We start from the raw sequence: 27,372 nt of genomic DNA, 5'->3' as shown, positions 1-27,372 counted from the left end.
CATTCACCCAGAGGCACGTTGGAAGAAAGGCCTGGCAATCTACTTCTGAAAGCTCAGCCATTGAAAACCCTGTGGAGCGTAGTTCTACTCTGACACACATGGGGTCGCCATGAATTGGAGTTGACTTTCTGCAGCAACTGGTAGACTGGGAGGAAGTAAGGCCAAGGCAAAGTGTGTGTGGGGGGGTGGTGGATGGAGCGAAGAGGAAACAAGAAATACGTAAGAGAAGGAATAGTAGAATTTGTGGTGATGATGATTCTTGCGTACACTCGTGGTGGGGTTGGGGGAATGGGGAGACAGATTAAGATGAATTGGGAAATTAAAATTTGAGGCAGCAGAAAAAAGCTAACAGGGAGGGATTTGGAAGTTCTCAGGGCAAATGGTAAAACTGATGAACCAGTTGCGAGGTGGATATCTTACCTGTGTCTCCTACATACCTGTCCTGCTCACGGAGTCTCTTCAGGAGATGTGGGATATCAGGGGTCATGCCTGCCATTGTGGAATGAGGGCTGGCTGGCCAGGGCTGAGTGGTGCAGCCCGAGGGTGAAGTTGGCATGTTCCAGCCTCTTCCCACACAAGACCCAGAATATGCAGGTTGGAGCAGGATGGTAGCAGAAGGCCATCCTGCATATTCTGGGTCGCCTGTGGGGAAAGGCTGGTACATAGGGAGTGAGTGCTCTGCTGAAGGGAAGAGATTTTGGAAAATTGACATGACTGGAAAAAAAAAAAAAGATGACAGTAAAAGATAAAGGCCTTGGTTTTAAGGAAATAACAAAAAGAGATCTGTTACCATAAAATGGAAATAGATGGCTAGATAACAGTGTGAGGACTTTCAAAGGTCTTTGAGAGGCAACTGGGCAATAGGAGAAGCAGGCAGCTAGTTTTAACTAAGGTAGTGGTTAACCTTGTTAAATCCCTGGGTGGAGGAGAGAGCATGTGCCAGGAGAAGGTGTGGGGAGGCCGACGTTAAGGAGGCCAGCAGCCCAGGGGGTGGAAAGAAAACACAAAGTGTTAGCTTTAGCCTAAGCCACAGAGATGCAAAAATCACCCCCGAATGTCACAAATTTAGACATAACTGCACTGTCCTTAACCCAAATACTGAAACCAGCTAATGTGTGTACCTGAATCAGCTGAAATCTTTGCCAAGAACATTGGAGGAAGTAACAGAGAAAGAGGAAATGGAAAAATAATAAAAAATTTAAATTAATGGAATTTATAAAACAGTCAAATGTTTTTAGATTTCCAATGAATTTGGTAGTAGAATCACAGTTATAATTCTCAGACACATAATTTCATCTAAAACTTATTTTTATAGTAACACGTGAATCAAATGAGCTAAAACTATGGCTGTGTTTTACCTCCTTATGTCAAGAAATGGTCTCCTATGTCATCACATGACATCAAACGGAACTGTCTTAAATAGCCTGAGAGTTCTTTCAGTGTAGGTCCCTTAGTATTTTTTCACTTTGGTTACAGAAAATGCTATTATAGTTTGAAAAAACAGCAGCAGAGACTCCAGAAATGGTGCATCACTCCTCACCCCTCTTTTGATGCCATCTTGATTGTCTAGGCTAGGTGATTTGTGGCTCCGATGAAGCAGCTTCGGTAATAACTCTGTTGCCCTTAATTTTTTCTGTATTTTTATTTTGGCGGAGGTTCCCAGTTTTATTAATGCCACACTACCGCCTGAGGAGCGTGTCACTGCTCAGGAGATTGACAGCTACTTCCGCCAGGAACTCATCTACAAGCGCAACCAGAGAATGGGGAGGCGGGTGAAGGCCCTCCTGGAGGAATTCCCCGACAAGGGCTTTTTCTTTGCCTTTGGAGCTGGTGAGTTGTAGGTCACTTTTGATTAGACCCTGGGGTCTGATGGTTCTACCATGGGGAAGGGGATGCCGAGGTGAGCCCCTGGTCAGGGCCTGTGTTAGCTGTGAGGTGAGACGAGGGGAGTGATGCCTCCCTTGACTTATTTCTGTCACGAAGTGATTCTTCCTGGTGCCTGAGTACCCAGCGTGGTTGAAACATTGCCAGACAGCCTGGTATACGTGGCGTCTCCCATGACCTCTGTCTCCGCTCGAGGCTCGTGATTATTCCCCAGCTGGGAAGGCATTTCTCCCTTCTCTGAACTTGCACTTAATCTCAGCTTCTTTTATGGGATCTTTGACTTTTTTTAACTTTTACTAAAATTTGTCTGTCTTTCCTCTCCTACCTGACTATGCGCCTCCCAAGTGTAAGGCTATTAACTATTAATAGCATACATAGACATGGACTGGGAAAATTATTTTATTTTCTTTTTGAAATAAATTCTCTCCTCTTCTGGAGTGGCTCTAACATAGCTTTACAATCTCAAGAGCCTAAGGACAGAAATGCCAGCGGCTGGGTAGTGTGTAGAAAGAGCGCTCTCTGGCCTGATTTTTCTCTTCTGGATTCATCCACTGCCTTAATAAACTTGGACAAGTCACTTCCCTGTTTCTTCAGCAGCGAGATGGAGAAATGGGGAGAAGCACTTCTGGAATGGTGGAGTGAGGACCACCCAAAATCCGCTTGTACACAAATATTTATAGCACCATTATGCATGGTACCCAAAAAGTGGAAACAACCCAAAATTCCCATCAGCTGATGAATGGACAGTCAAAATGTGGTATATATCCATACAACAGAATACTGTTCGCCATAAAAAGGAGTTAAGTCGTGGTACATGCTACAGTATGGATGAACTCTTTAACATTATGCCAAGAGAACGCAGCAGATGCAAAAGGCCACACATTTTAGGATCCCATTTATATGAAATACACAGAATAGGCAAATTATAGATACAGAGTAGGTTAGCCTTAGCCAGGAGCTGTGGGAGGGCTGGGCTGGGCGCAGGATGGAGCATGACCACTAATGGGTATGAGATTCTTTTTGGAGTTGTGAAGATGTTGTATTGTATACTTCAAAAGGGTGATGAATTTTATATGTGAATTATGTCCAAAAAAAAAAAAAAAAAGAGGGGTTGGACGCCTACATCTTGTTTATTCAAAAGTTCTACGGGAAAACAAATTGCAGAGTCTGTGTGGGCAGTTTCCGTCTTCTGTACATGTCATGTGCCGCGTTTGGATTGTGGACTGTGTGCTTTGCTACACTCTGCCCACGTCCGCCTTGTCCCAACACAGGGCTTTCTCCAACAAAGCTGTTACTCAGAGTCTGTCATCGAGGCACTCTGACAGCGGTGGAGGTCCCCAGATCCCCCCTGACTTGTCCCCTAGTGGGGATGATGGCGGGCCTGGAGTGGGGCTCCACCGAGGCGCTGCGTTATACATACAGTACACAAAGTCCTGGCTCTGTCCCAGCGGGTGGCGCGGTCTGAACCCATGGCAGGCGCGCAGGCCGCCAGCCCCGGGAATCGGCCTTCGCTTCCCGCTCCTGCGGGACTAAATTCCCTTTTAAAAGCTTTTCCTCTTGTCCAATGTCGGGATAATGGGGCTCTGGGTGGAAGCTCTGAGATGAAGGCGACGCGCGCGGTAGCCGAGGCTTTGCCAGGGTGCACGCATTCCTGCGCGGAGGGAGTGCTGAGCTGTTTGGAGGGCGGGCCCTCAGGATATGGATTGTGCTGGTAGATGGCCTGGGTGACTCTGTGACATCTGGGCCTGTGTAGTGCTCAGGCAGGGTCGGATTACCCAGTAAGCAAGGTAAGCGCAGGCTTGTTTGTGCTTATTTACTAATTCGTAGTGAACTATGAACTATGGGTTTTGCCACATCTTTGATGGGGGTGGGGGGTGGTGGGTCAAGGGGGAGGCAGGTGAAATTGTGCAGTACAGATTAGTAAATAAGTTCAAGGAAACCTGTGCTTACCTTGCTTACTGGATGATCACTCCCTGTCAGGAATTGTAAACTTGAAAAGAGGTTTTGATCCTGTGGGCTTGGGAGAGAGATGCTAGCTGTATTTAGAAGCAGAATCTTTGATGTGGTGAAAAAAAGTGAAATTGTGCATTACAGATGACCTGGTAAGCAAGGTAAGCACTGTGCTTACCTTGCCTATTGGATAATCCACCCCTGTACATGTCACCCCCTCTGGGAAGTCTTCTTAGACATTTGGAGTGGAGTTACTCCCTCCTCAGTGTTCTCATGCCCTTTGTACTTGTTTCCTTTAGAGAATTATTCTGTGGAGTTATATTTATTGGTCTGCCCCGTGTGTGGGGCCAGGCGGGGGCCAGGAACAGCCTGTTTCCCAGTGCCTGGAACATAGACTGTGCTCAGTAACTGTCAGACGGGGAGCAGCATGGACTTCAGTCACCTCTCCTTGCTTTCTAAGTAATAAGGTGCATGATTTAGAGAAGGGCTTAAAGGAACACACACCACCATGTATACCCAGTTCACAAGCTTACTGCTGCTTAAATTTCTTTTACGAGATAAAATGTAAACATTTTAAATTTTGTCTACTCCTTTTATCTGGAGCCCTGGTGGCACCAGTGGTTAAGAACTCAGCTGTTAACCAAAAGGTCGGCTGTTCAAACCCAAAACCCTATGGGGCAGCTCTGCTCTGTCCTATACAGTCACTATGAATCAGAATCGACTCGATGGCAGTGGGGTTTTTTTTTTTTAGAATCTACCTGAAACTTTCTATGAGTGTCTGATACCTTCGGGAATTAGGTTAGATTCCAATTTGTCCTGGAAGAAGAACCTTAACTGTTCCTGTTTTCAGCTAAGGCCAGGAATCTGTTCCTTTCAGGCCTTTTCAGTTAAATACCTTGGAGGGTGAATGCTGTATTCTGGGGGGCAGCTCTGAGACCCCCTCTTGGGAAGCCATCCACATGTCCAGTAATGAGCGGGAACTGACTTTGTATCCAAACTCCCCAGCTTGTTAAAAAAAGGAAAACCATAAATCAAACAGTTTTTAATTTTTACAAAACTCTCTCTTTCTGGCCTGGCATGTGGACTATGTATAGAATTTTCCATTCCAACAGAAAAATTTGCTTCCATAATGGCAAAGCATTGTTAATAGGGGCCGTTCATTCACTCAACAAATTATCTCTTCATTGCTAACTGGTTGAGAGCATGGACTCTGGAGTCAGACCACTTAGGTTTGATTTGCAAGTTGCTTAATTCCCCCGTGCCTCATTTTCTTCACCTGTAACACGGAGGATGAAATGATATGTGAAGTGCTGAGAACTGTGCCCAGCACCTAGCAGTGCCCAGAGTTAGCTATTTTTATTACAGTGATTGCCCTCTGCCAGGTGTGCTTGCTAAGGGCTGGGGGAGTGAGGGTGGGCATACTGAGGACTTGGTTTGGAGGCAGAAGGTTGGGTTTGGTGTCGGGGTACTCTCCTTAGCTGTGTGACTCCAGGCAACTCACTGCTCTGGCCCTCAATGTCCTTGTGCCTGACATGCTGCTACTTACCTGTCCTGCCTGCCTTGCAGGGCTGTTGTGAGGCTCCATTCCAGAAGCTCCCTGGAACTGTCCTTTGCTGGAGAGCTGGGAGGGGATTGGCAGGGTTATTTCTTTGTGCTGGGGTGTGTGTGTCAGGGGGTATGTTTGGTGGTCCTGAGAGCTGCAGAGATTCTGATTGTTTTTTCTCACTGCAGGTCACTTCATGGGCGACAACACAGTGCTTGATGTTTTGAGGCATGAAGGGTATGAGGTGGAACATGCCCCCGCTGGACAACCCATCAACAAGTAAACTTCCTGTGCTTCTATCCTGGTTGGGGAGCAGCTAGGGGAGCCAAGACCCCCACAGGGCTGTCTGGGTATCAGGGTGGGTTGTTATTCTGAGGGTCTCCAGAAGACCCCAGCGGAGCCGTTTTCCCCAGACCCAGCGAAATGGCCATTAAATGGATGCTGAGTACCTGGCTCAGCTGACATTGATGTGGCTGGGGCTTGCGTCAGACAGTTGGCTGGTCACACTGGCCTTTTCCTCAGCAGTGTTTGGGACAGAAGGGAAAGCGAAGAGGAGGTTGCTCCATGGGCTTGGGGTCTCCAGGAGGGGTGGTTAGGTTAAATGTTCAGTGCCCCTTGGCCTAGGCTTTTGGAAGTTTTAGGGAGACAGAATGGTGGAATCAGGCCCACAGTGATAAAAAGGTCCGAAGGGACCAGAGGTGCAGTGGGGCCTTCCAGACCTATCTTGGGTTTGGGAGCAAAGCCCTTTCTCTTTCTCTTAACTGTTTCTCCACCCTAGATTGATTTATTTCTTGTCTTTATGCAGAGCCTCCCTCTGCCCCTGTGGACCTTTCTGTAAAGAACTCAGGAGGTTCAGACCCCAGTTCCTCTGATATCTCACTGGCCTCCCAGGCTAGTCTTCTACCTGGTTTCCAGTTCCAGTGGCACGGGTGGTCCCTCTCCCCCTTTCCTCACGCCCCACTCCTCCAGATCCATGGTCACTGGCGCCTCCTCCTGACAGAGGTCTCAGTTGTAGTGAGAGTTCTCTAGGAGGCAAACGCTTTTCCCCAGGGGATAGAGACAGGGCATGGTCCAGCTTCCTGTCATGCCCCTCTTTCTCCTTGGAAGACCCACCCTCACCTCCATCAGCTCAAGCCCACTCCACTCTCCGTCCCCTCACTCCAGAGGCTCCTGCCTGGCAGTCCAGTTTGCATCCCTGGAGCCGTGATCCTCCTAGTCTCCCTTGGCTACCTCCCAGGCTTGTCTTTCTGCCAGCTCTCTTCATACCCCATACTCAGGGTGTCAGTAACAACAGTTCTGCATATTTCTAAAGCACTTCCCAGTTTACAAGAGCTTTTACGTGAGACTTCTGATTTTTAACCTTCACCAGGGCCTTTGGTTTCCTCCATTAAAGCCTCTCTCAAGCTGCCCCTCTTCTCCAGTCCCATGGTCATCGCCCCCTTCCAGGCCCTTCTTTCTCTGGTTCATTCCTCACTCTCTGTGGGAATAATCTTGTAAGTATCCCTTACTCAGAAGCCTTCAGTGGTTTCTTACTGTCCTTTGCAAAAGTCTAGTTCCTCCATGCTGAGGCCTTGGCACCCAGACACTACCTGGGTGGTAGATATGCTCCTTACTTCAGAAAAACATCTGTCCTGGTTGCAGCCTTTCCGTGTTTGCTAATGCTATTTCCTGTCTGGAGGGCCCTCCCCTCTTCCCTTGATTGGGAATAGTGTGCTCCTCCTTGGGTCAGCTCTGCTCAGTCTCTATCCATCTCTCCTGCCTGTTCTCCTTCAGCTCTGGAGGGAGAGCTGAGCCCCTGCTGGTTCTCTGCTCATTTCAGGGGAACTGGGGGGTCTTTCTTCACCCACTGGACTGTGTGCCAGAACCCCTGGTCTTTTCTCAGCTGCTTGCCCCAGGCTGGCTGACTGGACCAGGGTTTGTACACAGTCCCTGTGGGGAGCTGGTTGTTCCCAGGCTCCCTAGTTCTGCCTCTAACCCTGGTATCTGCCCTGGGGGAAGAGAAGTCAGGAATCCGATTTCTAAAAGGGCTCCAGAGGATTCTGATGCACAGTGAGGGCCGAGAAGCAGTGCGCTCATCAAACTGGGCTGCTCGCTCTTCCAAGGGAAGAAAATGACGTTTGTTGATCACTTGTCAGGTGGTGGTAGCGAGGTTCACATACACACCGTTAGTCCTTAATCTGCCCTGTGAGGTACATCATTTACTGGTGAAGAAATTGAAAAGTCACACAGCTAACCAGAGCCACACGGCTAGCCAGGGCCACACAGCTAACCAGAGTTTCCTATCAGGGATTCGAACACTCACTACTTCCACCCCCGACTCTTTCTATCAGAATCTGTGAGATCTGGAAGAAATACCACATCTTCCTCCACTGCTCCAGCCTGGGGTCATCCTCTTGTGTGATCCCAAGTAGTGTGATTTGTGCCTCTGTGGTGGCCCTTCTTGCTTTCACTAGAGTCTTCAGGCCAGGGGCTACGTCCTACTCAGGGTCGGATGCGCAGCAGTACCTACCCTGGCGCCTGGCACACAGTAGATAACCAGTTGGGCTTGGTTGATGTGCGAATATCATCATTGCATGACCGCCCCTGTGCATTCATTTATTAGCCAGTGCGGGGAGAGAGTGTCTAAAAGCTTTTAGTGGTGAACTAGCCTATATTCCTCCTAGTTGAAGCCATAAGGGAAGATGAGTTCTCCAGAGGGGCTCCTGTTCAGGGGGGAGGGTAGGGGTCAAAGGGCCCAGATCAGGGGAGATGCCCACAGTGGGTAAGTTGGTGAGGAGAACCAAGACAGCTGTGGAGATACCTGCTTCCCTCCTCCCTCTATGGCAGCCCTGGAGACTTGAGGGATGATTCTGACCGTATGGAACTTGAACTTGGGGCAGGCTGGTGTGGATGGGGGACAGGCGGACTGTAAATGGTGACCGAGCTTACTCCATGCTCAGGCCCAGCCCCAGGTGTGATCCTGAGTTTTGGGGTAGTCCCGTCTTAGGATAGGGAGTGGTGTGTGTGTTGGAGGCAGGAGGGAGGTTGGCAGCCACTACCTTCCAGCTATCAGGAGGCTGGAAAACACAGGATGTGCTCCAGGCTTTAAAGGTGCCCTTCCCTGGACAGAGAAGAGGAAGCAGGAGTTTCCTGCTGGGCTGATCTGCAGAGGGTTTAGCCAGTCCCTCCCCCCACCCCAGGGATAATGGATACTGTATTAGTTTTCTATTGCTACCGTAACAATTACCACAGACTTAGTGGCTCAAAACAACACAGATTCATTATCTTACAATTCTGTAGATCAGAAGTCTGACATGGGCCTCACTGGGCTAAAATCAAGTTGTCAGCAGGGCTGTGTTCCCTTCTGGAGGTTCTAGGGGAGTGTCTTAGTCATTTAGTGCTGCTATAACAGAAATACCACAAGTGGATGGCTTTAACAAAGAGAAATTTATTCTCTCACAGTCCAGTAGGCTACAAGTCCAAATTCAGGGCATCAGCTCCAGGCGAAGGCTTTCTCTGTCAGCTCTGGAGGTCCTTGTCATCAGTCTTCCCTTGGTCTGGGAGTATCTCAGCGCAGGAACCTCAGGTCCAAAGGACACACTCTGCTCCTGGCTCTGCTTTATTGGTGGTATGAGGTCTCCCATCTCTCTGCTTGCTTCTGTCTTTTATATCTCAAAGAGATTGGCTGAAGACACTATCTAAGCTTGTATGTCTCATCGGTTTAACCACCACTAATCCATCTCATTTCATCATAGGGATAGGATTTACAACACATAGGGGAATCACATAAAATGGTCAACAATCACACAATACTGGGACTTATGGTCCAGCTAAGCTGATGGATATTTTTTTGGGGGACACAATTCAATCCATGACAGGAAGAATCTGTTTACTTGCCTTTTCCAGCTTTTAGAGGCTGCCTATATTCCTTGGCTTGTGGCCTCTTTTCTTCACTTTCAAAACCAGCAGCATGACATCTCTCTGATTTTATTTTTCTATATTCATATTCCCTCTGACCATGGTCAGGGAAAGTTTTCTGATGTAAAGGACTCATGTGATTAGATTGGGGCCACCCAGATACCCAGGATAATCTCCCCGTCTCCAGGTCCTTAACTTAATCACAACTGCAAAGTTCCTTTTACCATGTAAGGTAACATTCATAGGTTCTGGGGACTAGGATGTAGACATCTTTGGGAGCCATTGGGCAAGTCAGTTCATTTTCCTGGCCCTCAGTTTCCTCATTTGTAAAGTGGGTGTTATGATTCCTCAGGACCCGTCACCTCAGAAATTTGAGAAAGATGTAAACCAGGAAAAGTGAAGCTAATTTCTTCTGGACCTCCATTCCCCCATGCCTCAGCCCTACTCCTGCCCAAAGGGCTATTAGCTTGACCCTCAAGCCTTGGCCTAGGCTACCTGAAATAACTGGGCTGAGGTCTTAATGTGTTTGTGAACTGAACAGAACCAAAGCTGTGATTTGTCCCACTGTGGATCCACTGCTTGAAGCCATAGATACCAGACGTAATGAGTTTGAGACCATGTTCCTTGCTAAGTTAGAGCAACAGACAGTTCTTGAGGGCCTACTGTGTGCCAGGGCCTGTTTAGGTCATATGGAGGCCAAGAATGACACAGATAGTCTCTGCAATTGAAGTCTCATCAGGGCCTGGGCGTGGTGGCTGTCTGCTGACCATCTGATTCTGAATTCCCTAGAAGACCACTAGAATCTTAGAAAGCCTTAGTTTGGTCACTTGCCCTCCTTGGGCCCCAGTTTCTTTGTTGGTGGTACGACAGTTCTGTGCCAGATTTTGTGTTGGGCTCTGGAGTCAGGGATGAATATAACAAGTCCTGTCCTCCAGGGGGCTTCTATCTCTGACTGTTCCTGGGATTCCCAGCCTCAGGTACAGTTGTTGCTGTTTTTAGGTGCTGCTGAGTTGGTTCCAACTCATAGTGACCCTATGTACAACAGAATGAAATGCCGCCCGGTCCTGCGCCATCCTCACAGTTGTTAGTTTGAGCCCATTGTTGCAGCCACTGTGTCAATCCATCTTATTGACGGTCTTCCTCTTTTACGCTGACCCTCTACTTTACCAAGCATGACGTCCTTCACCAAGGACTGGTCCTTCCTTATAACATGTCCAAAGTATGTGAGACAAAGTCTTGCCATCCTTGCTTGTTCTTCTGGCAGTTCATGGTATAGGTTTCAGAGTAGGGTCTTGTATTCTTTCTTTACCATCTGAGAAATTCCCTTCTTTTATCCTTTTTGCCTGACCTGTTTCTCTTTTTCATTTTTCTTCTTTTATACCTTCCCCCTTCCTCGCACAGGGCCATGAATGCTAACTAGCCTCTCAGGTTCTGTTAGGCTGTGGTCAGAACAGGCTTGATTTCTTCAGGTGGGCGGTTTCTCAAGGCTGAATCAAAAGGGAGTAATCAAGGTCTTACATGTGCTGGTCTGCTGCACCCACATCATTGGAGGAGGGAAGCTGGCAGCGTGGCACATCCACTGCTCCCCTTCCTCAGGCAGATGGGAGCTTCAGGCCTCTTGCTGCCTTTATAAGGAGACAATGGGATTGATCTCTAGTTGCTGGAATTCTTCCACTCACACCGAAGACCACTGACAAAAGACCTGCTGTAGGAGGAAACTTGGTCTTTCTAATGGCTTATTTCTTCACTGAAGTAAGTGTTTAGGGCCAAAGTCACCTTGAAGGATAAGTAGAAATAAGTTTGTACTTTCCACCAGTTGTGAAAAACATACCTTTCCTTTGGGAAATTTGGTTTGTGGCCAGACCTGGGGTGAGGTGGGAAGAAGCCAGCCCTGTGAACACTGACAGTTCTTCACCTGGGACAACAGCCAGAGGCTTTTTCCAAGTACTGCCCTCATAATGGTACAGGAGGAATTAACAGGGTTAAAGGCCACTATAACTGTTCCAAGCAGCTGAAGTGGTGTAATGGTTAAGCGCTTGGCTGCTAACAGAAAGGTTGGCAGTTTGAATCCACCAACGGATCGGCAGGAAAGAATTCCTGGCGATCTGCTTGGGTAAAGATTACAGCATAGGAAACCCTGTGGGGGCAGTCCTCCTCTGTCCTATAGGGCCGCAGAGTCAGCATCAACTCAAGGGCACACAACAACATAACTGTTCTAAGCAAATGGCATTTAAACACTTTTCATCCATTTAAATACCATAACCTTAGTGACTTTCTACTGACAGTGGTGACCTGTTGTTAGGAAAGGGCAGTAATTATATGCAGCTAAACAAAACAAAACAAAACAAAACCTCATATTTCCTCCTCAGGGCTGGGGGATTAGGAGACAGTACGGTGGGACTGGTGGTGCAGTGGTTAAGAGCTGGGCTGCTAACCAAAAGGTGGAGCTTTGAACCCACTAGCCACTCAACAGGAAGAAAGATGTGGCAGTCTGCTTCCATAAAGAAAGATTACAGCCTTGGAAACCCTATGGGGGCAGTTCTACTCTGTCCTATAGGGTCGCTATGAGTTGGAATCCACTAGACAGCAATGGTTTTTCGGGGCTTATGGTGGAGTTATATAAGGGAGAAATAAAGGCATCAAAGTGATCAACTCTCGAGGCTCCTTCAAGAACCAGATAATTCCCACTTTTCTGGTCTCGTCCTGAACTTTCCCGTTATCTGCCTTTCGAGAAGTCCCGAACTGTAAGAGCAGGTTTAGACACCATGCCGTGTCACCTTCCACCAAGTACCTCCTCCTCCCATTCGGGTTTACAGAGAGAAGAGTAAAGTGCCCTCCCCGCAGTGGGTCCCCTCAGCCATCGCTGCTCCGGAATTTCCCGTCCCAACAGCGCCGGAACCGGAAGCTGGAACCGCGGTGCACTCACTGGTGCCGCCACACGTGTCCTCTTCGGGAAGTGCTGACCTGCCCATCGAGGCGGAGCGGAAGTTCCAGAAGAAACGAAGGTGGCTGCTGAGAAGGCAGTAGCTCCGGCAGTTCAGCGACCTGTGGGTCCGTCTGGAGGAGAGGTGAGGCGGGTGGCCTTGGCGTCTGCCCTCACCCCGGGAGTAGGGGTGGGGCGCAGCCACAAGAACCCTCCTTACACTGCTCCAGGGGGAGATTCAAGACTTTGGTAGAGGTGGGAGCCCCCTCACGGAGCAGCCTTTCTCTTTGGGTCGGCAGCGGCGCGGTTTCTGTCCACCAACAGAGAGGAATCCAGCGTTAAGGTGGTTGCTTCTGGGCAGCAAGTTTATCTTTGTTAAAGAACACATGTAGGGGCATGGATGGGCCTGTTACAAGTAAGGTGAGGCTGGAATAAAGGCTGAAGTAACGAGTTTCCAACCCTTTCTCTGCTGCTTTGCGGAGCTGAAAGTAACTACGTGGGAATGGACTTATTCAGTCCCACGTTTTACAGGGAGGTTGGTGACCACAGAATCTCAGAGATGCCTCAGGGTGGATCAGAGGTGGATGAAGAGCCAAGGGTGGTGACCCAGCCTGGAACTGCAGGGCACAGGCCGCTGGAAGAACCATACCGGCGAGGTCTGGGGTCCAGGATCCAGTTCACTTCAACCCACATTTTATAGAGTCCCTCCTACGTGCCTGCTGTTGTGTTGGGTGCTCTGGCTGTGGCGCGAACGGGACAGACGCTGGCCCTGCCTTCATGGAGCTCACAGTTTGGATGTGTCTGGAGGAAGCCAGATTTTGAGTCCATGTTCTCCAGGGACATGTAGAGTGTTGTGGGAAATGTGCGTGGGTGTGAGTGTGTGTGTGTCTGTGTGTGTCTATGTTGGGGCTGTTTAGGGTGGAGGGTCAGAAAGGTCTCCCTGAGGAAGTGACCTTTTAGCTGATACTGAGTAGAAGTCTGGCAATGTGGAGCCCAGTGACTAGAGCTTCTGAGTCTGGATCAGGGCATTCAGGGACGCAGTGCTTGCACAGGTGCACAGTAAATGCCAAGTAAGGAGCCCTGTTGGCACAGGCCTGCTAATGGAAAGGTTGGTGGTTTGAACCCAGCAGCCACTCCACAGGAGAAAGATGTGGCAGTCTTTCGTAGATTTACAGCCTTGGAAACCATGTGGGGGCAGTTCTACTCTGTCCCATAAGAACGCAATGAGTCAGAATAGACTCAACAACAAAGGGTTTGGTTTTGTTTAGAATTTCGAATGAATGAGTGAGTGAATAACTGAATAGGGAGGGAAAGGAGTCCCAGGCAGAGGAAACAGTGTAAAAGCCTAGTATAGGAAAAGCATCACATTAAAGAAACCAAAATTAGTTCTGGCTTGAGCCCAAGAAGTGAAGGAGGGTTGGGGTAAGATGGGTCCAGATAGGTAAACAGGGAAGCGTGACTGTGAGAGCCTCCTACCTGAGGGAAGGAGGGAGCCCCTGAAAGCTTTGATAATGTGCTGTGTGGTTTGCATTTTTAAATGAACGGAAGCTGGCAGCCAGATGGTACCTGGAGACAGATCCTGTTGGTGTCCATGTCTCCTATGGTGCCTGACCCAGGGTGGCTCCTCAGCTATCCTTCATTCATGACGGAGTAGATGGACCTGCTTAGAACTTTTTTACCCTGGACCATTTTCTTTCAAGGTGGCCATGGGGTTGGTCACTTTAAACCTGAGCTGAGCTGAAAGGACCAGGTGAATGTGAGGTTGTAGGCTTCTCCGCTTGCATTGTCTTGACCTGGGATGTTTGTGTGATGTTCACACCAGCTCTGAAGTGTGGAAGGGAGAGAGGCAGAGACCCAGGGAGGAGCCCCCATGACCTGGCGTTCCTCTGTGGGTAGCCTGTGAGGAGGGCCCTTGTCTGAGGTTGTCGACAGGTTAATGATAACAGACTCCGATTTGGGCCTTCTTACAGCAAGAATTTTAATAATCAGTGAGCCAAGAACCAAATAGCAGGGGAAGAGCTGGCCAGTCTGCTAGTCTCAGTGCCCTGTATCATTTGGTTTTCTGGTAGCAGTGGTAAAGAGGGCCAAAGACACAGGAAGCCTATTGACATACTAACATCCATTTCTGTCTTTAAAGAGAAAAGGTGAAAGGAAGTTGTTGGAGCATCTGGGGGCTTTGGAGTGTGCAGGGGTTCCTGCTGTGCCCTGAGACTGCCTTCTCTTTGCTTCCTAGTGCTGTGGTCCCACATGTCCAGGTCCCCATCCTAGACAGGCATATCTCCACTGAGCTGCGGCTCCCTTGCCGGGCGCATTCCCACCATAGCCAGACGGTGGCCAGCAGTGCCTGCCTGTCTCTCTGGACTCTTGTGTTCTGGATCCTGGTGCTGGCTTTGCAAACAGAGACTCCCCTTCTGTAATGGCTGGGGCACCCAGGCCAAGACCTTGACTCTGACCCTGGGACATGAAGGATGGCTGCTCCTGCACTCCACACTCTGCTCTGGCCTTGACAGGCCCAACCCAGGAGAGGAGACTAAGGATAAATGCCATTGTTGGTTCTTCTCTTCCCAAGGAATGACTCAGGGTATCCAGCAATGTTGGGGGGAGGTGTACAGTTTTGGAACATAGCTGTAAATGAGTTATATGAAAATAATTAAATGTTTTTTTGTATAGACTTTTTTCCCCCATAATGTATATATATATCAGGCAGACAACTCTTGCCCACATCCTCTGAGGGCTATCACTACTTCATTCCTGGGCTCTATGCAGCTGCAACTTCAGATCCCTTCGTGTGCTGGCCTTGGATCCTGGTCCTTTTTGCCACTGCTTTTCCTCCCCGTAAGCTCCTGGTTCCGGATGCAGGGGAGTCAGCAGGCCATGGCACCTTTGTTCTGCTTCTCCCTATTCGAGATCTGAAGAATTCTGGGCTCTGACCAGTACTTTGATTCCTGTATAATATGTGACTATATCTCCCAAACGTGCTGAAGGTGACAGGGCTGATGGATAAGTTTAATCAGAGGTGCTGTGCCAGAAAGTGATTTTCAGATTTTGTGCTACCAGTTATTGCTGTCATTGCATCAGCCTCCCACGTATTGGGCTCTGAGCACAACTTTTTTGGTCTAAAGATGGAAGAATCCAGGCCATGTGACTGAAGTGCGTACAGGGCCTTTCATGTTTGTGTGAAGAGCGAGGGGCCTGGTGGGTAAGGGGTGCTGAGTCTTGGCCCTTTCCAGGGCCCCAGCAGGTTATTGACCACACATGGGTTGAGGTGGGTGCTTGACGTACTGCTTTCACATCAGAGCTTTGATTACCAACAGGAAGAAAAACACTTTATTGTAGGTTATGTGTGACATAAAAACTGCTTGTGCCGCCCTTTTAAGTCAAAGCAGAAGTAACATTTGTTGTGGTCACATATAAATCCTGCAGACTTTCCCCCATCAGGAGGGGAACCAGCTGTCTGGCCTGGTTCTTTGCCAGCATTGAGGAGACACCTCTTCACTCATTCAGCTGGCAGAGCAAGGCCGATCCCTTGGCAATCCAGTAGTCTTTGGACCGCTTGGAGGGTAAGAGGACGGTCACCACAAAGTTGGTGGAATGACCTAATTAAGGGTACAGAAAAAAAAAGTTATTTCAAGGATAAGCCCTGGTGCAAAGGGCACTATATTGGGAGTCAAGACACCTGGGTTCCAAATAGTTCGTGGGTTTCAGTTTTATGCTCTAAGATGAAGACAGAACAAATGATCCTTTAGGGCCTGTTCAGTTTAGCCTCTGTGTAACTTTATGAGCTTGTTTCAAATTCTCCGCAGTCTAGCTTAGTGTTCGCATGATGTGTAGTAACCTGTGGGTGCAGAGTGGCTGCAAACCTGACTCGGGGAGCACTGGACTGGGACCCAGACCTGAGCTTTCACTGGGACACAGGGGGATGCATTTTGTAGGTTGAACATCCACTCATTCACAAGTCCGTCCGTCCGTCCGTCCATCCATCCATCCATCCATCCATCCATCCTTTGTTCTACCCTGTAGTGGTAGCTACTAGGGAAACAGATGAATAAGCACAGTTACAGGTGTCCTGTCCTCAGCTCTGGGACATCTGACGGAAGAGGTTGTTTTTGCAGCTTCTTCAGTGTGGGCCTGTGTGAGGGGCCAGGACCAGGGTGAGAAGGAGGTCCTGCCTTCAAGATGGGAGCTGCTGTTTCTGGTTCCGCACGTACAATAGGCCCAATCGGTGTGGAGGTTGGGGAAGGTGCTGGTGTTCCTGGCAGAGAACGCCCCTGTCTCCTGCTCTCTGCCTTCAGATGCCATTCCCTGAGTGGTGCCATGCCAGATGCCCTGGTTAAAGCCAGCACTTGAGCGACAGCCTCCCAGTGCCAGCAGCCCACACGCAAGGGAAAGCAAGCCTGGACAGACTTCATATAGAATTACCAGTTTTCTGTGGCCCCGGAATTTAGATCAAGGTCCTAAACACCCCCTCACAACCTCCTCTGCCCCCAGTCCAGGCTTCCCAGGGCCAGGTTCAAAGTTGCTGCTACCACCCCCAGATAATCAGTGACTGCCCATGGAGTCTGCAAGACTGCATCAGGTCCCCTCCTCTGCAGAAGCACTTGGAGGCATAACCAAACCTTTGGATCCATCATCTCAGAATTAAATGGAGTAAACTCATTCTTGGCCAGAAAGGAACCCTGGTGGTGCAGGGGTTAAAGTGTTCAGCTGTTAACTGTCAGGTTGGTGGTTCGAACTCCCCAGCTGCTCTGCAGGAGAAAGACGTGGCAGTCTGCTTCTGTAAAGATTTACAGCCTTGGAAACACTGGGGCAGTTCTGTTCTATGGCGTCACTACGAGTTGGAATCGACTCCATAGCAGTGGGTTTAGCCAGAAAGGAAGTCATGTGCCTTTCAAAATTCTCAGTCTCACACCCACCACTGCTTTCCAGTGGGTTCACTGTGAAGGGCTGCTGTGACTCAGCCATCAGGTAATGACTGTCCTGGGGTGCGTGTGGTCCCACATCGTGTCCGCAGCCCACGTGGTCTGAGGCTCTGGGAGGCCAAGGGTGGGTTGGGACATCTGCCACAGTGGCTGCAAAGCCTGTAGTAAAATCAAGAGTACAGATGCCTCACCAGCTGGTTAAATGGTTACAAGGAAGTAGGCATGGGCTGCTTATGGAAGAGAAGTGGGATGATGAGAGGCAGGCTGCGGGTAGCTGCGTGTGTGTAAAATGGGGGTAGCGATGAAGATTCTATTCCTGACCCGGAAGGATTGGTGATGCTTCATTCAGTAGGTGAGAACCTGGCAGGCAGGGATGGATGGGCCTTGGAACCATCAAACCAGGTAAAAGGAAAGAATGCTACCTCCATACAGGCCAGGGTCTGTCACTGGGCCTTGAGGGACCAGCTCCGAGAAGGGAGGGGCTGCAGCCCCAGTGAAGGAGTGTGTTTTGTTCCGGCCTCCGCTGACTTGTAATAATGTGAGAACCGACTGTGTCATTATCCCTTACACTGATACAGCTAACAAGGGACTTGGATGTATATTCAGCATCCTTCTATAACTTCCAAATTAAGAAAAAATATTGAGGAATATTAAGACTGCACCGATCCATGATCCAAACCTACTATTAACGTTTTATCATTTTTCTCTCTTAGTGGGAATAGCAAAACATTATGGATGAAATTGAAGTTCTTTTTGTCCCCCATCCCCATCACATCCATGTACTCCTCCCAGATTGTTTTGAAGCAAATTCCAGACGTGTCATTTTATCTGTCAATATTTTAGTATGTATCTCTAAATCGTGGCTGTTAAAAAACATAACCACATATCATATCTTAATAATTCCCTAATGTTAACAAATATTTAGTCATTGCTTAAATTTTCCTAGTTACCATGTGCACATGCATGTGTGTGTGTGCGCGCCTGTCTATATGTCTATATATGTTTTTCTTTTTAACTCTGTGTGATTTAGGATTCATACAAGGTCCATAACTTGGGACAGTGATGTGTCTCTTAAATCTCTTTTAATCAGTAGGTCCCCCTCTGCTGCTTTTGCCACCCCTTGCAGTGCATTTGTTGAAGCAACCAGGTTGTGCATCCTGTCAAGATTCTGAGTCAGTACTTTGCTGACTGCATTCTGTGGTGATTTTAAACACGTTCCTCTATACTTAACAAAGGTGTGGTTAGATCTAGAGGTGCAGTCACATTCAGGCTCAGGTCTTTTGGCAAGAAATACTTCATAGGTGTCGTGTACTTACATGAGGAAACCCCTCAGGTCTGATTGCCTTTGTTTGGGGATATTAGCAACCAGTGGTGATTATTGCTTAGAACCCTTATTTCATTAAAAGATCAAACCAAACCAAACCATTGCAGTGTAGTTGATCTATAGGCTGTAATCTTTACGGAAGCAGACTGACCTCTTTTCTCTCGCAGAGTGGCTGGTGGGTTCAAACTGCCAACCTTTTGGTTAGCAGCTGAGCGCTTAACTACTGCGTCACCAGGGCTCCTCCATAGAAAAAAGATTACAGTCTTGGAAACCCTATTGGGCAGTTCTACTCTGTCCTCTAGAGGGTCACCATGAGTTGGAATAGACTCGATGGCCAGGGGCTAATCTTTAGGAAGCAGACTGCCACATTTTTTTTCCCAAGGTGTGGCTGGTGGGTTTGAACCACCGACCTTTCAGTTAGCACCTGGGTGCTTAACCATTGTATCACCAGGGCACCAAAAAGCTGCTAGAACTAATAACTGAGTTTAGGAAGGTCTAATTCTAACAAATACTAAAATGTAGCAATTAAAATGGTGTTGCACTGGCACAAATAGATCGAATGCACTGAGTACTGTACTCACGTGGGAACTGGACATATCCTAGCAGTAGCATTTAAAATTGGTAGAGAATGGAGAAATTATTCCATGAATGGCGTTGGGACGAATGGTCATAGTAAATTTAGATCCTTATCTCATACCACTTAAAAAACTAAATCACTGATGGATTCTATGGACTTAATCATCACTAAACTTTAAAAAAGGAGCCTTGGTGGTGCAGTGGTTAAAAGTGATTGACTTCTAACTGAAAGGTCAGCAGTCGGAAACCACCAGCAGCAATGCAGGAGAAAGATGTGGCAGTCTGCTTCTGTAGAGATTTACAGACTTGGAAACCCTGTGGAGTCACTATGAGTTGGAATTGACTCATTGGCAGTGGGTGGTGGTGGTGGCGGAAGTTTTAAAAATTATTAATCCCTAGTGAAATAAACTTTAAAAATGATTGATTCCTAACGAAAGCTAGAAGGATGTTCACCTGTGTCTTATTGACTATGCAAAAGCATTCGACTGAGTGGGTCATAACAATTATGGATAACATTGCAAAGAATGGGAATTCCAGAACACTTAATTATGCTCATGAGGAACCTGTACATACACCAAGAGGTAGTCGTTTGAGCAGAACAAGGTGTTACTGCGTGGTTTAAAGTCAAGAAAGGTGTGCATCAGGGTTATATCCTTTCATCATACTTATTCAGTCTGTATGCTGAGCAAATAATCTGAGAAGCTGGACTGTATGTAAAAGAGCTTGGCATCAGGATTGGAGGACTCATTAACAACCTGCAATACGTAGATGACAAAACTTTGCTTGCTGAAAGTGAAGAGGACTTGAAGCACTGATTGATGAAGATCAATGACTACAGCCTTCAGTATGGATTCCACCTCAACATAAAGAAAACAAAAATCCTCACAACTGGACCAATGAGCAACATCATGATAAATGGAGAAAAGATTGAAGTTGTCAAGGATTTCATTTTACTTGGATCCACAATCAACAGCCGTGGAAGCAGCAGTCAAGAAATCAAAAGACGCATTGCATTGGGTAAATCTGCTGCAAAGGACCTCTTTAAAGTATTGAAGAGCAAAGATGTCACCTTGAAGACTAAGGTGCGCCTGACCCAAGCCATGGTATTTCCAGTCACATCATGTGCATGTGAAAGCTGGACAATGAATATGGAAGACCAAAGAAGAATTGATGCATTTGAATTATGGTGTTGGCAGAGAATATTGAATATACCATGGGTTGCCAGAAAAATGAATAAATCTGTCTTGGAAGAAGCACAGCCAGGATGCTTATTAGAAGCAAGGATGATGAGACTTCGTCGCACATACTTTGGCCACGTTATCAGGAGGGACCAGTCCCTGGAGAAGGGCATCATGCTTGGCAAAGTAAAGAGTCAGGGAAAAGGGGAAGACCCTCAATTCAGTGGGTTTACGCAGCGGCTGCAATAATGGGCTCAAGCATAAGGACTACTGTGAGGATGATGCAGGACTGGGCAGTGTTTCCTTCTGTTGTACATATGGTCGCTCTGAGTGGGAATCGACTTGGCACCTAACAACAACAACAACGAAATAAAAAAAATTCCATAATGATTACAGGCAAGAAACCCTGTGGAGCAGTTCTGCTCCGTCACATGGGATTGCTAGGAGTTAAAAATTGCCTCTTATGGCACCCAACAAGAATACATTAACACATTACAAACAAGCATTACTTATATAATGGCAGTCCGTACTCTATTAGAACAGGTAGAATTTAGAACATTTATAAATTTGTACACCATAGTTAGCTTCATTTTAAGCCTGGTTAAGTGGCCCAGATTTCTCTGTGTAGATTACAGTTTACTGTCTGGACTTGCTCATAGTCGTATTCCGTCATTATTTGTACCAATCTAGAACATCCTCACCTGTGGTTGACAGCGTTCCTGCCCGGGCCCCTGTTTTATAAAGTGGGGAGTGGTAAAGTGTTGGGCATGGCTCGTAATTCTGTTGAGGTTCAAAATGCACCATGGGCAGCATTGGATTCATCTGTCCAGGCAATGCGTCTTCTATCACCATCTCCTTATCATCCCATCGAGAAGCATCCATGAACATCCCATGAACAAGAACGCCATCTTCAGGAGAGGGCAACTGAAAGATACCCAGAGGTTTAAAGGTAGGAGGAGAAGGGGATCAACGGTTGTGGGCCATGTTCTGTGTCCACGGCCTCATCAGTTAATTCTGTAAACCACTCTATAGAGTGCTGGGCTGCTTACACTTCCCAGAGGAGGATACTGAGGCTCCCAGGGGTTAAATAACTTGCTTCTCAGTTTGACACCAAATCTCATGCTTCACATGTTCCTCCAGGATATCTATCAGAGAATACCCACTTCTGGGTTTCACATTATCTGCTGTCATCATGTAATTACTTCTCCCCTTGGGAGGCAGGGTAAGAGGGCTGTGATTATCATCGGGTACTCTCAACAAGGCCTTGCAAGGATCTGGGTGCCTTTCTAGATCTAGAAGGTAGATTATTACACAACTGCAATAATATTTGCAAAGTGTCTATGGAAAATTCCTCTTTTTAATATATATAAATTATTTTTGCTTTTTAATGCTTTTATTAAAGAAAGAGAGACCCTGCCCCTCAGTGTCCTGTGATTGGATGTCACCACTGGTATACAATTTCTGTCCTGAGAAAAGTCGTAAAAAGGCTCCTCCTTGGAACCGGCAGTAGGGTGGGCTTTCAGAGGCTCAGGTGCAAACTTCAGGCACCCCTGAGTCATCATTCCTCCAACCGTGATGAGTGTGGTCAGTTCTCGGGCTTGGAACTTGAGCTAGTTGGAGCCTTGCACCTGCAGGCAGAGGACCCAGGAGTGTGGACTATAGGCAGTACATTTTATAGTGAATGAAAGGAGGGGAACTTCTTTGGCTGGCTTCTGCTTTGTGGTATCTGAGCTTTCTGTCTTGGTACAGCAGGTAGGGTTGGCATTCTTGTTTGCCGGGCTGCTGTGTATGCTCGGGAGCCCTGGTGGTGCAGTGGTAAAGAGCTCACCTGCTAACCATCAGAGTTAGTTTTTGACCATCAGAGCCAGCCAGTGTGGCACAGAGCAGACCAGCATCCTGAAGGCCTCATCGAGGGCTTTTATGTGAGTGCTGCTCTGCCCTCCTGCAATCTCATTCCTGACAAGGGATGCTGTCCTGCTAGGAGGGTCTTGAAGTAATGAAGAATGCATCTCTAAATTTGTTTTCTCCTTACTTTTAAAGATATTTTGATGCTAAAACCAATTTCCTTAAAAATGTAAGCCTTTTACCATTATAAGACGCAGGCAAGGAGGAGCCATGGCATGTTACAGTATTTCATAGGTTAAGCCATGAATATGTATGGTTTTGTTAATCAGGGCAAAAAGTAGATGAGTCAGATCTGAGTGGGGTGATGCAGATATAATTACCCAGTAGTGATTAATACTAGTACCGTGATACTTTAAGGAAAGTTTAGTAAAAGCTACTCACCCCAACTACACTGATTGCTTAGTGAACCCTTTCTTGGCAAAAGCAATCTGGAGCAGATCTTTGATTTCATGGCATGTATGTCCATCTCAGCACACCTAAGCTGGGCAGCCTAGACCTATGGCAGTGGTCCTCATCCCTGCCTAGCCACTGGAATCACCAGGGGGGCTTTAAAAAGTTGACCTGGGCCCACCCCTAGGGATTCGGACATAGCTGGAGTGTGAGCTTTAAAAAAGCTGTACAGGTGATTCTGACCTGCAGCCAAGGTTGAGAATCACTGGTATTCTAGAGCAGTGGTTCTCAAACCTTAGGGGCTAAGAACCACCTGTAGGACTGTTACAACACAGATTTCTGGGCTGCACCCCAGAGCTTCTGGCTCAGGAGGTCTGGAGCGGGACCCGGGAATGTGCATTTCTAACAAGACTCCAGGTGATGCTGGTGCTGCTGACTGGGGGAGCGAACTTTGAGAACCACCGCTCCTGAGGGAGTAGGTAAGCTATGTAAGTAAGCAGTTTAAAACTGCTTCTTTAGCGCATTCCTGCTGGTTACGTAATGCAGTTATGTTACATAACTGTAGCAGACCATCACTTCTGCTGGGAGGCAGCTGAATGAATGACAGAATTGTGGGCCTACTATGTGCTGGTCCTGTTACATCAGCTATGTCATTTAATCTGCACCGCCACTGTCAGGTTGGTAGCATCAGTCCAATTTTATAGACAAGAACACTGAGGCACAGACGTGTTACTCATTGCTCCAGCACACACAGCTGGTGGGGGGTAGAGTCAAGATTCAAGCTCAGGCCTGATTCTGAAATGCTTGCTCTTTAAAACTTCTACTATATTGGCTCCACAGGGAGAAGAAAATGACCGTAGGTATCTAAAGAAATAAAACAGTTGCTTTAAACCATTTCTACAAATCAGACTCATTTAGGCAGTCCCCCAGTGGTTAAGTGACACGGGTGCTAACCAAAAGGCTGGCAGTTCTAATCTACTGGCCACTCCTTGGAAACCCTACAGGGCAGTTCTAGTCTGTCCCCTAGGGTCGCTTGGGTCAGAATTGACTCGATGGCAATGGGTTTGGTTTTCTTTTAGTCATTGCTAGTTGGTGAGTTTGACTTGGGCACGTGATTCCCATCCTGTCCCTCCCTCTTCCCATGTAAGCAAATGGGAGGTGGGGTGGGGAAGGGAGATGGGTGGAAATGCAGAATGACAGTGGGGTCCAAGCTGCTTTGCTGTGACAGTAGTCAGGTGGACAGTACCTCCACGTCCATGGGCAGTTCTTGTCCAAATTTCACTGTCTTGGCAGCTTCTATCACTGCAGCTTGGTCCCGATAGGCTGGAATCACATTGTACTTGAAACTAAGCTCGTCTATAGGCAAATTGTATTTCCGGGCATGATTCTGAAGAGTTCCTATAATACAAACGAGAAGGTTGGGTCCTCCAAACAACACCGCTCAGCCTGAGCAAGAGGTGGTGTGGCTTGGTTTGAAGGGTGACCCCAGGCCCAACAATCTCCCCAACCCTGGTCAGTGCCTCCACAGGCTGCTCCAGCATTCGAGAGTTCTAGTCTCCACAAAGAAGACCCAGTCATCAACACCTTATTCTGGAAGCCTAAGTCTAAGTGTAGGGCTCTGCCAGAGAGGGGCTGTGGGGGTTTGAAGAAACTTGGGCACTGGAGACTTTGGGGAGCAAGAGGAGGGGCTTCAGAGCCCAATCTCCCTCACTTTAGATTCTTGCCCAGCTTGTCATGTATGGGCTGTTACTAGAGATCCGCATGGGAGAGATTAAGGGCTGGACTGTTTGCATCTGGATGTCCAGACCCAATGGGGCTCCCTAACTGGATTCCCCTCCAGCTGCTGGAGGGACATCAAGAGCATTTTTTAGAGGGAAGGAAGCTGGCCCCAGAGCTGGGGCTGGAGCAGCTGGAGAGCAGCGGGTGCCCAGAGCGTGGGTCACACTGGGGAATGGAGCACTCAGCATTCACAGAGGCAGTGGTGCCTGCACTTGGTAACCTGAGAGGGTAGGAGTTAGGTTGCTAGGGAACATCTGCTATGCTTGTCATCCATGTTCCTCGTGGGCTAGAATGAGCAGTGGGACTTGTTGGACTGCCGCATCCTCAGGCCATTAGCAGCCATGCCATTTTCCAGCTCCTAGAGACCCACATGTAACAAACTGCAGCCTTTCCTGTGGGATTTTCTGGCAAAAGCACTGGTACCTGTTAGAAATCCTTGAGGAAAGAAGAAACCGGAGATCCAGAAGGACTTCGGCTGTCCTCTTTTAAGCCACAACTGAAGGAGAAACATTACACCATAACACACTTATTTCTGAGATAGAGTTTGCCGTCTAAACCAAAGTCATGTTCTGGAGGGCCTCTCAGGAGGCAGGACCTAACCAGTCCAGGGTTGTCACTGGCTTCATTCTTACTGCTTGTCCGGCCAGTCTTCCTCACCCACCTAGCCTGACCACAAACACAGAGCCTGGTCGTTACGGGGAACGTAAGAGGGAGACAGCAGCAAGGCTACCTGTCTCAGACTGGTTCTGTACCTCACAGTGGGGCCCCACAGATTGGATCTGAAACCCCAAGGATGGCCTGGAATTAAAATGGAATGTGGGGATAAGGGCCTAAGGCAAACTACGTTATAACGAGTCTAAGACTTTCCAAGTGATAACCATTCTAGAAATTTCTGTTTCTCTGGGCTCAGATGATCCCTCAATGGCTGTCGATATTTCGGTTACCCAGAGCTTCCTAAGAACCTAAGGGGCAGCCGTGTCACCAGATTCATCAAACCCCAAAGTAGTGAATTTTCTTACATCCACAAATGAGGTCCTCAGAATAAGGTCTTTGACCCACGATCCTAGTGGCTTCAGGGAAGGGTAGGCTGTGTTGGACCATAGAGAAGGGACCTGGTTGTTGAGGAAACTGTTATAGACCTTTTCCATTTCTTCAGACATCACCACAAGTCCAGCAATGGCTTTGTTGAGCGTTTCTAGAGAAGTCTGAAAGAATAAAAAATGTCGGTGCCCTTCACAGAGGTAATTTTCAAGCATGAATGACACCCACAGTGGTAGAGGCATAGCTGTCTAGGGTGGGTGCTGCCTTGGGCTGAAGGGCCCCTTTGCTGGGTTCCATCTTCTCTGCACACTGCCTCCTGGGCCAGACCCTCCAATCTTGCTTGCATTTTTATAGGATGACACCATGGTGGTGTAAGATTTGCGGGTGGAGAGCGGTTGAGGCAGTTAATGGCAGAGTACAGGGCAGTGGAAAATGAGTGGATTATCCAATAAGCAAGGTAAGCATGGGCTTACTTACTAATCTATAGTGAACAGTTTCACATTTTTCACCACATCAAAGATTCTGCTTCTAGGTATGGCTGCCATCTGTTTCTCTCCCAACCCCACAGCACCTTCCTATAGAATCAAGGCCTCTTTTCAGATTTACAACCCCTGACAGGGGCGGATGACCCAGTAAGTAAGGTAAACACGGGTTTACAAGTGCTTACTAATCTGTAGTGAACAATTTCACCTGGGTTTCATTTTGATGTGGGTGGTGAAACTCAGGTGAAATTGTTCATTGCAGATCAGTAAATAAGCACAAGTAAACCCCTGCTTGCTTTGCTTACTGGATAATCTGCCTTTGAGTGAAAGGAGGGAAGCAAGGGAATGTCCCCTAAAGCTGAGAGAAATGGCTCTCGGTCCTCCTTGCCACTATCTAGCTCTCCTCCAGGCCAGAGGAAGAACGGGCTTGATGGTTAGCGATATGGGAACCAAGTGGGGAACCTCGTCATGCCACTGGCCAGCTCTGCCCAGAGGGCAGCCCCGGAAGCTATATCAGAAAGGGGAGGATTCTTAGATGAGACCAGTCTTCCAGCGGGTACTGGAGGGTCTCCTCGTACGAGAAGCATTTCTTTCAGACATGAGCCTTATCATGCCCTCCAACAAAAGACAGGGCAGGCGTAGTGCTGAGAGACGGCTGGCCTGGCAGTAGCTATGAGAAATACAGGGTGATTCTTGCCACTTGGCCAAGGACAAAGGTAGGGTGTATAGTTGGTCATGGCCCTCAGGGGTTCCAGTTATGTGAGCAGTACTGTCATCTATTGGGAAAATACAATAGGAAGATGTTAGAGGCCAAATTTACATTGATTAAAAAAACAAAACAAAGCCCAGGATGGCATGCACACAGCCCCAGAGACAGTATGAATGAGACAGTCACCCTCCCATCCCTTCACTTTACAGGTTTATTCCAGGGCCCTTTCCACCACCTCCCCACGTCTCTTTCCACAAGAGGCTGTAGCAGGAAATAAAGAAGGGTTATAATTAGATTTGTCCTTAGGACCTGAGAAACCATTGGCAGCAGAGTGCAGGAAGGAGGCCCTTAGCCAGAGCCAAAACAGTATTCCATCTTAGACATCGAAAATGGAAAAAAAGTAGCAGCGGACTTGTCTAAAATGCAGGGAGAACTGATAAATGAGAGCGACTGCTAGGCCCCTCCAGGTCTGCTTCAGGTAGACAGGGGTCACATTGCAGTTGATTCTCCAGAAGGAGGCAGTTAACACGCAGGTGTATTAAATGGAAGAAACCAAACAAAAAAACCAAACTCACTGTTGAGTCTGCTCTGACTCACAGTGACCCTAAAGGACAGAGCAGAACTGCCCCATAGGTTTCCAAGGAGTAGCTGGTGGACTCAAACTGTCCACGTTTTGGTTATGAGCTGAGCTCTTAACCATTGTGCCACCAGGGCTTCATAAATGGAAGAAAGCACACCTCAAAATGTTGCTGTCAAGTTGATCTCGACTCGTAGTGACCCTATATGGCTGCGTAGAACTGCCCCATAGGGTTTCCTAGGCTATAATCTTTATGGGAGCAGATTGACAGGTCTTTTCTCCCACGGAGCAGCTG

At 47.9% G+C, this 27,372-nt stretch overlaps 2 protein-coding genes across 2 annotated transcripts in view; one reads left to right on the top strand and one right to left on the bottom strand.

Moving 5' to 3' along the window:
• The window catches only part of TRABD2A (TraB domain containing 2A), a 75,903-nt gene extending 62,072 nt beyond the window's left edge, over positions 1-13,831 (top strand). Inside the window, exons 4-6 of the mRNA XM_064268786.1 lie at positions 1,656-1,830; positions 5,566-5,656; positions 12,091-13,831. Of these exons, the coding sequence (XP_064124856.1) occupies positions 1,656-1,830; positions 5,566-5,656; positions 12,091-12,301 (477 nt within the window). The 3' untranslated portion in view covers positions 12,302-13,831. The remainder of the gene's footprint in view (positions 1-1,655; positions 1,831-5,565; positions 5,657-12,090) is intronic.
• A 1,834-nt stretch (positions 13,832-15,665) lies between these two features.
• DNAH6 (dynein axonemal heavy chain 6) overlaps positions 15,666-27,372 on the bottom strand; it is a 302,643-nt gene continuing 290,936 nt past the window's right edge. Inside the window, exons 73-77 of the mRNA XM_064268785.1 lie at positions 25,288-25,473; positions 24,692-24,764; positions 23,736-23,887; positions 20,896-21,118; positions 15,666-15,793 (exon numbers count right to left, since the gene is read on the bottom strand). Coding sequence (XP_064124855.1) covers positions 15,690-15,793; positions 20,896-21,118; positions 23,736-23,887; positions 24,692-24,764; positions 25,288-25,473 — 738 coding nt within the window. The 3' untranslated portion in view covers positions 15,666-15,689. The remainder of the gene's footprint in view (positions 15,794-20,895; positions 21,119-23,735; positions 23,888-24,691; positions 24,765-25,287; positions 25,474-27,372) is intronic.

This window comes from Loxodonta africana, chromosome 15, assembly GCF_030014295.1.
Source record: "Loxodonta africana isolate mLoxAfr1 chromosome 15, mLoxAfr1.hap2, whole genome shotgun sequence".
Lineage (NCBI taxonomy): Eukaryota > Metazoa > Chordata > Mammalia > Proboscidea > Elephantidae > Loxodonta > Loxodonta africana.
This window is presented reverse-complemented; position numbering and strand designations above follow the sequence as displayed.